This window comes from Charadrius vociferus, unplaced genomic scaffold (genome assembly GCF_000708025.1).
Source record: "Charadrius vociferus isolate BGI_N301 unplaced genomic scaffold, ASM70802v2 scaffold192, whole genome shotgun sequence".
NCBI classification, from domain to species: domain Eukaryota; kingdom Metazoa; phylum Chordata; class Aves; order Charadriiformes; family Charadriidae; genus Charadrius; species Charadrius vociferus.
Window position 1 is genome coordinate 2,878,122 of NW_009647437.1, and position 11,484 is coordinate 2,889,605.

Here is an 11,484-nt window from a genome sequence, read left to right on the forward strand (position 1 = left end):
TTTTCCAACAAACAATAAACTACTAACCAAAATCTATGAAGACAGGCATTAACACCAAGATAGGAGAGTTGTCTGTGAACCAACCACACCAAGTTTGTGTCCCCTTAAATCACTTGGGCAATTTTTATTTTTTTTTTTTAACCTTGACAGATGAATAAAATACACATCTTCTGTTCTAGGAATCTGAATGAGGCTGGATAAACAGGTCTACCAGCCTAACTTGCCAGTCTAGTTAAATCTAAACAAATATTTCAGCATTATTCTAGCCAAAGACAACTTTTAGTCCATATACGTTATTGCTGCCCTGGTCAGATTACTAAGAAGATGTTACTTGAAACATTTAAGTAGAATAAAATTCAAAATCATATATGATCAGCTAGAAGACTTGGGACACCGCAAACTAGGACAAGGCAAGATTTCTTATGGCATTGAGATACTTCTATGTTGAAATCCATCCAAAAAATACAGCAAGGTTTGGTTGTTTATGTCCCTTTAGCGCCTTGGAACTCCACCCTTGCTACATTGAAGTAAGTGTTTTGAAAAGTCGTTTTATCTCTAATTTTCCATCAGCCTCCCTTGTTTCTGGGGCGGGATAAAAAATTGGCCTAGACAACAGTTGTCTGCCCCGAGGTGAACACAGCAGCAAGTGTCTTGAATTATTTTGAAACTTTCTAGCGGTTCCTCCGAAATAACAACCAACATTTAAAAAAAAAAAAAAAAAAAAAAAAAAGAAGATGTAAAAGCAGGGGTCAGTTGCAAAGCAAAGATGGAAGGATGACTCTATTTGGAAATCCCTCTGCGACCAGTGCAGCAACTGATGATCTCCAAGAGAGGGCACCCTTAGACTAGGGTTGAGTCACAGAGGGCTTCATTGTTACACCTGTTTTCTGCCCCGTTTGACCGTAGGTATCCAAGAAGCTTACTGTTTAAATAGCACCGTTCAGACAAAAAAAAAAAAAAAAAAAAAAAAAAAAAGGCACCTGGATACAGGATACATGTCAAAAACTTACAAGTTAGCGTCCTGCAAGCTTCAAAGGGGAGGGAAATATTCTTTCCCTTTAAAAAACAATGTAACATAAAGGACAGCATTCTGCACCTGGATCTAGTCCAACAAAAAAAGAGGTATACAGTTAAGCATGTGCTTATCTTTAAATACACCATCAATTTTACAGCAGTCAGAGTCTTCTCTACGTTTCTTCAAATACTTAATGATGGCAGTTTGGAAAACTCAGCCCCAAAATACAGTCCAGTACTTTTTTTTATTGCCAGTGAATGGACTAGCTTCTAGAAAGATGTAAAACTTTCCACTAATTCCCAGTGCTTCCAACTTCTCATGCTTTAGACCCATCATTTTGATACTGGTACTTCCAGCCTAAGCACCAGCTGATTGGTGGTGGCTCCCAGGCTCTGGAGGGACACCACATTTCAAGTGATTACACTCAGCACTCAGAAGACAACCTGGTTGGAAATAACTCAGGTCCTACAAGCCATTTATCTCTACTTATACCAAAGCTGAAGGCAGCCAGAGCTCTCGGGACCCGGAGAACCAGTGCTTGTATTGGAGTCAGACAGAGCAGCAGTGCACTGGGGACACAGGCAGACTGCCCTTCAGGAACACTGGAGAAACATTTACCAAAATAGGGGTGGAAGAATAGCTGTGATCATGGTACTACATCAAATCATTTAAGTAACAAGATCTTCATTCATGTACATGAATGTCCTGCTAGGGCCCTTATTCCAGCTGCACACCATCACACTCAGCACCTACAACATTCAACAGCTTTTGACTTACAGGTGGCAAAACCCACAGACATAAGCAGCCCAGTCAGAGAAACTGGAGTCCAGTGAATTCTGTTCCTTTAACCAGAATAACCTCATCCTTTTTCTCCATATCTCTCTCCCAAGCATTCACGTGAAGCCATGTTCATGCTGGTGACCAATTTCATTAATTTCTCTAAGCTGGTGAAAGAGGTCACACACTCAGGGTTTTTTTTCCCTCCAGTAAGCTTAACCCACATGGTTACAAGGAATTTCACAACAGCAATAAGACTTTTGGGGGCAGAACACGCACACAAAAAAAAAAAACCAAAACACCCACACCAAAAAAAAAAAAAAAGACAAACCAGGGGGAGAGATTTCTTAATGGAAATTAAAGTTTTCTACTGTGGTTTTAAGGCTACAGAAGAAAGCAAAAGACCTATTTTCTTGTTTCCCTCACTGATGTGCTGAAAAATCCCCCAAACAAATACTCCACTAGCTTCTGCTGCCAACAGAACACCACCATGGGAAACACCAAACAACTCAGATCAAAGTTGCTGCCCAGTGCACATACCTGGAAAGGTTTGTGGCTGTAATGAGACTTTTACAGCTGTACTATTCCATTGGTCTCTACAGTGGAAATACTCTTGAGTACTTTTGCAAGCCAGAATAGCTAACCCAGCTGCCACTGAGGTTAACAGAATGATTTTCACTGGTTTCAGTGAAAGTTGGACCAGACTGTAGCAGAGAGGCTATCTACATGGTAAGGTCCTTGGAAGAAAGCACCAAGGCAGCCTTTTAAAATTTTCTTCACAACAATAAAGCAACAACAAACCTCAAAAGACCATAGGTTTTAAGAAGCCAAACGGCCATTTCAGCAACTCCCATCCCCATGGCTGGGTATTTCAAGTAGTTTGAAAGAAGTCGAGTCCATGAAGAGCTAAGCAACTACAGTTCCTGAACGCCAAACAAGAAGAAAGAAATCCCAAAAGTGCAGAGTTAATTTTAATTAACCTAACCACAGCACTACAACCCTTTTTTTTTTTTTTTTTTTTAAAGGAAAAGCCAAGAACACAACTGTTTATGCAGAGAGGTAAAGTGTCTTGCTTTTAAAAATACAGCACACGCAAAAGCTAGTCCCTTTACAACCAAAGCACCAAAAAAAAAGGGGGGGGGGCTAATTCAACATTACTATAATTTAGGCCAAACAGTTTGGGTCTTTGGAAATAAAATGGAAGATGATAAAGAGCACTGGGATTTAGAGTGTGATGCTCCTCTAAGGAGGCTGAGCCCACACCTGGCTGTGATCAGTGGCATCCCAGGTGCAGGCACTTACCCAGTCAGGCCCCAGCTCCCACCACAGTGGGGGAAAGACCAGCCGCTTGCATACACAAACACACACTTTTTACACCCTAGTTTTGTACGCTGGGGAGTCATTCTCATAGTATTAATGCAACTGAGAGCCCATCTCATTCCACAAAACAGTTTATAAAGCTCACGGCAGCAGGCACGACCTAAACCATTTTTCTCCAGAAGAGTTTATGTTAATCTAAAAAGGGGTATCAGAAGACCCGAATCTTCTCCCCTCTTCCCCCAAACCCCGAGTACGTACAGTATGCCTAGACGTTGGCTGCTCATGACTGCCAACAAGTGTAGTACTGGCTTTCAAACCAGTCCCAAACAGACTTGGAGCAAAAGCATCCAACCTAGAGGAACAGCAACCCTTTACACAACTAGCAGGACTGCACCTAACTTTTTGCCTCAAAGTGCTCCACAAAACTAGTCCTACCGTCTACCTTTACTGACGCCCTCTTCCCCCCGCCGTGCCCGCCAGGCTCGGGGTGGCAGGGAGCACACCTGAGCACGCAGGTACCGCTCAGCAGCAGCTCAGCAAAGGCACTTTCTTCTTCTCCCCCAATCCCACCTCATCCCTCATAACTGGAGCTAGTAAACCATTCTTCACAAATGATTACAGGTTATTTTATCCGTGTAACGCTTTTCCTGGGATTACACAGTTGCAAACAAAGTAAAATTAACTTCACGCTGTTCCGAGCGTGCAAACCCACCCGCAGCACCCCCTCCCCTCATACCGGAGGGCCGATATCACTCACCCCTGCCTTGCAGTGAAGCTCTCCAAGGTTTCTTTGTCCCGTGCTCCCAAGGGTGGCCGGTGATTTCCCTTGGGCTGTCACTCCCCGTGCTCTCAACCTGCCCCTAAGAGCAGCCTGCCCTGCCCTGGGGCGGCCGGGGCGGGTCGGGGCGGAGCTGCCGCTGCCGTGCTGCTGTGCCGCCGCTGCCCCGGGGCTCGCTGGTAAACCAAGGGAGCAGCCGATTCGGAGCCGTGTTGATAACCGGCGTGCTGTGCCGCGTTCCAGCAGCGGCAAGAGGCGCAGGGCTGCGTCTCCTTCGGGTTTTGCTCGGCCGGCGCGGTGGAGGCGGAGGGTCTCGCTGGCGCTCTCGGCCGGGGCTCGTTTGACCTGCGGAGCTTTGCAGCGCTGGGACTGGAAAGAGCGGACGATCTTCTGGCAAGGTCTTCCTTTCTGCTGCGCTGCCTTTCTCCTCGTCCCCTCTTCTTAGCCTTTCGCTGCAGAAAATAAAAAAAAAAATTAAAAAAGAAAAAAGAAAAGAAGAAACAGAAGGTTTTGATCAGGTTTGTTAAGCCTGCGTATAGGTGGGAGCTCATCTTGGTCTCAAAACCATACATCTGAGGTCTGAAGCCACCAATTAACTGAAAGAGGCTGTGAACTTTTTGCAACAAAGCCGACCTTGCAGCCTTCTAAAAAACCCCAGCTTCGAGCTTAGAAATATTTCTGACTAGGGTGTCCCAGAATGAAGTTCCTAAGCACGAAACAAGTTTTGGTTATCCGGTGGGTTAGTGCCTTCCTTTCTCTTCCAAGTTTGCCCTTTGATTTGGTGCAGCCAGCCTCCTTGTGGGAGAATGATAAATAAATGCTGCGAAACGTAGCCTTGCCTACCAGGTGAATTAGCAAATTTGTCAAGATCAGTAATGCCCAACTCAGGTACTGATAAGTCACAAGTTAGCTGCCAAAAAGCATGGGAATTATGACATTATTATTTTTATTCGTTAATTTGAGGCTCTTTGTAGTGGCTTCTGAAACTTTAGAATAGCTTTATGCTACAACCCTGAGCTCTTTTCACTTGCTGTGGTTCTCTTAAAATCAAACCAGCTGTAAAATACTGCCTACTTTGGGGCTTAAAATAGCTGAAACCACCAAGTTTCCTGTGGTTTCACATGAAACCATATGATTTGTGATGAGTGTGCCTACGGTTGTCAAAAAAGGGTGGAGGGCACAGTCAGGCAACTCAAAGGGTGTATTTGTCACCCCAGTGAAGGGCAAGAGCTGATCAAAGCATGGAAGGACCTGAAGCAGTTAGGGAGGAGCTTGGGTTTTTCTTTTCTTTTCTGTATTGCTACTTCTCATGACTTTATCGATGGATTCATGGTATTTCAACTTTTTTTTTTTTTTTGAGTTGCAGCTCCCAAAAGGTAGGCAGCTACGTAGAAATTGCCACGTTAAAAACCTAGCTCTCATCTATGTGAGAATAAGTTTAGAAGTATAGCATGGGTACACACAATGGCTTAGAGAGCACTTACCAGGGAAGGCTAATCTATTTTTCTTCTTGATTTTATGATTTGGAGATATGTGTGTGTTTGGAATACGTGTGTATGGTGAGGCAGCTGTCTTAAGACTATTTAGTGTTATCTCCTGTGTGCAATAAATAACATGCAAAAGACTAACAACTCCTTCTGCCCCTCCCCAAAAGTCAGCATTAAATGAGTATTAAAAATAGCAGCTCTGTGCAAACACCATATTCTGGAACTTCAAATGGTCACGCATCTCTGACTAATTCTAGTTGTTCTTTGAATTAACAATATCAAATGCAGATTGATATAATCTCTCCTGTTGATCAAAACCAAAGAGTTACGAACAATGAAGAGAAGTAGTTGAAGTCTCTTGTGCTATTGCAAACTGTACTTATATATGGGTTATCTACAGAAAGGGTTTTCAGATTTAGCAGAAAACAAAGGAAAGGCTTCTCCCAGCTGTCTGATATTCTTACGATTTCAGTGAGAGAAAAGCACAGATTTGAAAGCGGCTTATTTACAGATCTTACTCTCAGGTCACTTACAAATATAAAGCAGAACCACTGCCTTCCATAGAAATCCTGAAGTGGGTGAGAGGGCCCAGAATTTCCATGAGCGGTAATGATTACTTTTGCTGTGGAGGAACTGCAGCTGGGGTAAAGCTTTTATTCACTTACTTATTTTTGATTGGTCTAGTTCTCTAAATCAGTATATGTAGGTCGTACCTATAGCAAGCAACTGCACTTTGGCTGGTTAAATTTCCTTTCAGGTAGATTGTGTCATTGTTCATTTCAATCTTCTGCAGATTTTTCTGGATATGTAGAGTGGACCCTCCCTGGAACCCTCCACAGCTTCAGAAACAGAGAGGCTGTGGAAATGCGAGAAGACCCTGCACACTGCACTCGTTCTGCACTGCCAGGAAACTACCCAGTCATTATACCTGGATCTGAGATATGCTCTTCTCTACTGCCTCGGTTCAGACAGCCTTGTACCTAGCATTGGTTTTGTAAACACACCGCCCCTAGCATTCCCAAAGAATGCCATCTTGACTGACGTCAGACGTACAATGGATACAGGATACAGGATAACCTGAGTAGGGTTAGACTGCACACACTTCACCCTGACCTGAATGGTTTTTTGCATATCCATCCTGATTATCAAATACTATTTAGGTTGTTTTCCTGTTAAGAACACAGTGCGAAGAGAATGCAGAGACAAGACTTATTTAAATGAAACAGAGTAAGGCATGTGCATGGGGATATATGGGTGAATTATGCTCTAACAACAGTAGAAAGTTGATAAGATTGTACTTACTCTAATCTGACATACCATATGGTAGATAACTCTTCACCTTTTCTCTGCTGGAAATATCCTCTATTGCATGGCTGAAACAGCATTAAAAAGGTCTAGTCACATTCTCACTAGACAAAATGCCTTTTTATTGGGGCTGTATTTGATATCTTTCCTTACCAGTGTTGATATTTCATAAATCAGGATACCTTCATTATAAATAATGTATGTGCTCACCAGTGCTTGCTGGTCTATTGCTGACAGAAACTGTGTGTAACTATGGAAGATGGCACAGCACAGAGGGGAATGCTTCTCTCCCAGAGGCAGAGACAGCCCTAATCCAAAGTGAGGTGCCTGCCCAGCGCACGGTAGTGAACACATAACAGAATATGAAGTTCTCCTAAGCACCTCCTTCCATGTTAATGAATCCACTTCTGAAACCTCTCTGTGACAATTTATTATAAGTAAGTCCAAGTCACCAAGGAGGTGAGAGAAAACAGAAAGCACACATTCCAAAATTATTTCTTGTTGCATGTAACTTTATTTGTAAAGATGAATGCCCCTGAATGATGCCAAACACGATGGTGATAGAGCATGAAGTCAAATGATGTCACTGAGTCACAATTTTCTTGAGGAAATCAGTTAGTTTTCCCTAATTAGGCTACTGTGCATATAACAATAGCTGAAATCCTGCACGTACGATTGGTGTAGTGAGGAAAAGATAATAAAAAGCAGTGTAAAGAGGGGCAACAAGTATACAGTATGCTGCCTTTTTTAAGAACATTTTTTCTTATTTTTGTAATCCTGCAAAAACTTTTTGAGAATGAAAATGAGCACAATAGCAAAACAGAAGAGGTAATGGGTTTGGAAAAAGTAGAAGGCCAGCTCCTTTAGCGTATAAATAAGATGAATAATGATGAAGCAGTATAGGAACAAGGCATACTGGTTTGGGGGCCGGAGTAGGTCTTGGAGTCCTTGGCTAAACTGTGGAAAAAGGAAAAGATACACATTATGTCACACGACTATGTTCCACTTGCGCCCAGTCCACGTGCTCCCCTGAGCACACCTGGCCTTCGGGCACACTTAGTTCATAAAAAGTTGCTGTGAGATAAGCCAGCATGTGAAATGAGAGCAAATCAGCTACGCTGTGTTAAGTCATAGGTGTCACATCCCCACCCATATCCATAGCACGAGCTAGGTTTTCTCTCTCTGAAATGAAGGTAAGAAACCTCATATTTACTGCAAGAATAAGTGTGCAGGTACACAAAGCAGTTTGTGTGAAGTAAGCAAACACCCATGGGTTTCGTGCATCTATCTCTACACATGTGACGCAAACTGTTGCCTGTGTTTTTTCACTGCATGGTCATTTTCGTACGTTTACACATGCTCATGGGCAAACTTTCAGGTCTTAATTTAAGAATTCAGTAGTTAATTTCCTTTGTCCGGGTGCCTGTCAGTCATTTAGCCAAATACATATTGGACCTGATTCTGATCTGTTTTTCTCCGATATAACTTTGTTGATTTAATTGGGATGTCATTTACTTCACATAATTGTGAGATCCTATCCAGGCCTATGAATTGGCTATATGGAAAAAAATATATATATGCAGATGTAAAACTTCAGGGCTTCTGTGGTGCTTAGCTGAGTGCCATTATTGTGCGTGATCTGAGCTCTTAAGTACAACCGCAACACAAAGGTTACAAATACTGTGTAAAACACATCCTTCTATCCTGTCCTGACTTAGAGCACAGATCATGCAAGAGAAGAAAAACATGCAAGTACCTCTAAAACACTGATGATTTAGATTCAGATACTCTGCTTACTCTCTAACTCAGTCCAATGATGATTTGTGTTAAATTGGAGTAGAGTCAAGCCGCCACAGACATCCAACATGATCACGAAGAGCCCAGACAACCTAGATTTGCAGCTGTCCCGTTTGCTAAACTCTGTCAAATAGAATGGTCTCTTCTGGGCTGGACTGCTCTTAACAACAGACTCATATGCCTGAACATACGATAACTTCAGTTACTTCTGTAAAAAAACAGGCTCGCGAAATCTGCGTAACTGTCTAGAAAATTTGCATTACTTTGGTAGATTCTGTCATCCACTTATTTATTCATGCATTTATTTTCTGAGTCATCTAACTGATCAATTTCCAAGCCAGGAAATTGATCCCACTGTAGAAGCAGGAAACTGATCAAAGTGGTGTTCAGAGCAATTCCTCTGATTTTCACGGCGGGGGGGGGAATAAGGAGAAAAAAAAAAATTCTTGGATCCTTACATCATCAACTTCATTTGTGAGTTAACTGTTCTTTTAACATATTTTATAGCAATGAATGTTACCATAGTTCACACTGTAGGGAGTAGAACAACTCCATTCTCCTAAAGTACGTGTACAAGCTGAAAAGATCACCTAGTTGAGTCTAACTTTAAAAGAAGTCACAGTACTACTCAACATGCAAAAGAATAAAACCTTACAAATTGCTTAACATAGAACGTGTATGTTTCAGTCTCTATCGCGTTCAACCCTTTTTCTTTTCTCTACTTACCGATCTTTTTACTGCCTGTTGATGGATCTGCTCCATTCTCTCTTCATGAAGCCTTTGCTTTTCATTATCCTCATGTTCATATTTCAGTTTAGCCAGCACAAAATCCCACCTCATCCTCTCAAGCTCAATATCAGCTGCTGTGACCTGCTTGCCACAGAGCTGTTCCAGCTCCTCTGCATTGGTGGATACTTCTGACTGCAAAGCACTGATTCCTCCATTCATGTCCAAATATGCCATATGACACTTAGCATCCATGCTCTCTGTTTTACTGTCTGAGATGAAAGATGATGTTGTCATGTCTCTGATGGCTCCCTGCTATGAATCGGAGAGAGGAAGGACAAATTTGTATTTAAGCTGACAGATAAAAATAGAATATTTTCATCTAAAGCTTGAATATTTGTTCAAGTGATTATTCACACATTTGTATAATGACTCACTAGTTTTCTAATATCCATTATTTCCCTCTAAAAAGTTTGTTCCTAGAGTTGGAGAAGAAATCTTCCATTGAACGTTGTCTTACAAAATACGAAAAATCCGCCATATAAAATTTTTCTGATTTGAAAATGTAAAGAAAATTCTAAAAATATTTAATTAGGGCCTGGCTGATCTAAACCAAACACTATAGCTCTTTTGACCAAATAAGAGCTTTCACAATAAGGATTTCACATCTTGTGAATTTGATGTTAGCCCATGAAAACGGGAGCCACTGAGGTTCTTTACCTCTGAGAAGTAACTCAAATGTCTTATGATCCTCACTTTCCTTTGCACACACTCAATTTCCTGTCTGGTCTATGTGTTCCATGATGCATTGTAGTTTTACCTCTAGAAGAATTGTATCTTCCACTTACCATCTTTTCATGCAGCTGCTTCTTGTTATCATTATTCTGGGGTTCCTGTAAAGTGAGATGATTGTCTTTCTGATTTTCCTCAAGTTCTTCCATAGTTGTTTGGAATGAATATTCTGATCCCTCTAGATTGCTGAGTTCTTCCAAATCTTCTTGTATTTCCTGCTGTTTAGCAAACAGAGTTCCTGTCTCAACACAGGAGACCTCCACTGATGTTAAAGCATCTCCAGCAATGTTCTGGAACAGAATGGGGATATGTATGTGCTGACAATGAAGCAGGTGAGCCGTACGCCAAAAAAAAAGAGTGACTCTGAGAATAACGTGCGCACATACACATAGGGCATATTGGAGCCTATATGAAAGTGGCTAGGAGCTTAACTCTCATTTATGTTCCACCATGTTCCTTGCCTAGACGTGAATAAAAAAGAAAAATCACGGCATACAGGTCTGTGGGTAGATCTTCTGAAGATCTCACTTGTAGGCTTTTTAAGACGAGAATTTGTCAGCAATTCCTGTTAAAGTAACTCATGGAGCTGGCTAGGGGTGCCCAGGAAGTAAGAATAGTATATCATACTTCTTTAAAATGTAGCATAATCAATATCCTTCTGCAGCTCAAAGAAGGATGGCTTTTCTTTCATGGAAATAAAACTTGACTGAAAATCTACCTCAGACTGGGGAGTTTCTTACTCCCTCCAGCATAGTCAGATCACAACTTGTAGGGTTCATCTAGTCATTAGCTGGAAGTCAATACTATCCTTTTAACTGACTGGAGCTAGGTAGGCATTTCAGCATGTGAACTAAGAGTTCAGCCTCTTGTTTCCAGGCACATAGTACTTGCTGCATTTTATAAAAGTGATACGAGGCATAAATTTCACATCTGAGAAAATATTTAGGCAAGTAAGACAATTAATTTCTTTCTTATTCAGTTTGAGAAAGAGAAGCATAAGAGGAAGAAAGTAAAGCATGCTGATTACCATGTGTAATTGATATCCAAAGACAGGGCAGGTATCAAGCTAAACATAAGGCAACAGTCTCCACAGGATTTCCATACAGAAAACGTGAAAGCAGCTGTCCCAGTTCAAAGGCGAGAACACAATGACCACAGAGATTCTGCCCTTGGCTGACTTCCTAACTGCCCTGTTGCTACAACAAACTGATGCTTTTTGTTGGCAAGGTGACATTCTGCCACATTCCGTGTTCGACCACTGGCGCAGTATCCAGGCTCTTCAAGGGGGACTAAGCTTACCTCCTCCTCCGTCACAGACCATCCTATTTGGTCACTGTTTTCTCCCTTGTAAATACATCTACATGTTGTGGTGAAGCTTTCTGCCAGAATTTGTGGACTCCCAGAATGTCCAAGTGCCCAAGCCAATTAGCTCTTTCTGGGAGGCAGGTTTATCGGACCAGATAAAGCACCATCATAATAGCTATCCC

General features: G+C 41.9%; 1 protein-coding gene across 1 annotated transcript; it reads right to left on the reverse strand.

The window, feature by feature from the left end:
- Positions 1-3,972: 3,972 nt before the first annotated feature.
- Positions 3,973-10,776, reverse strand: TMEM247 (transmembrane protein 247). The gene is made up of 5 exons (XM_009880663.1): positions 10,738-10,776; positions 10,054-10,287; positions 9,206-9,517; positions 7,470-7,639; positions 3,973-4,342 (listed from the first exon to the last, which is right to left on the reverse strand). The coding sequence occupies exons 1-5, from the start codon at positions 10,774-10,776 to the stop codon at positions 3,973-3,975; spliced, it is 1,125 nt and encodes a 374-aa protein (XP_009878965.1).
- Between the last annotated feature and the right edge of the window lie 708 nt (positions 10,777-11,484).

Excerpts from the sequence above, each read along its gene's own strand:
- TMEM247 (XM_009880663.1), bottom strand. The coding sequence starts at position 10,776 with ATGAACCCTACAAGTTGTGATCTGACTATGCTGGAGGGA. Across the intron at positions 10,288-10,737 it reads ATCTGACTATGCTGGAGGGA|AACATTGCTGGAGATGCTTT; the intron begins GTAAGAAACTCC and ends ATTCTGTTCCAG. Across the intron at positions 7,640-9,205 it reads AACAGGCAGTAAAAAGATCG|TTTAGCCAAGGACTCCAAGA; the intron begins GTAAGTAGAGAA and ends CTTTTTCCACAG.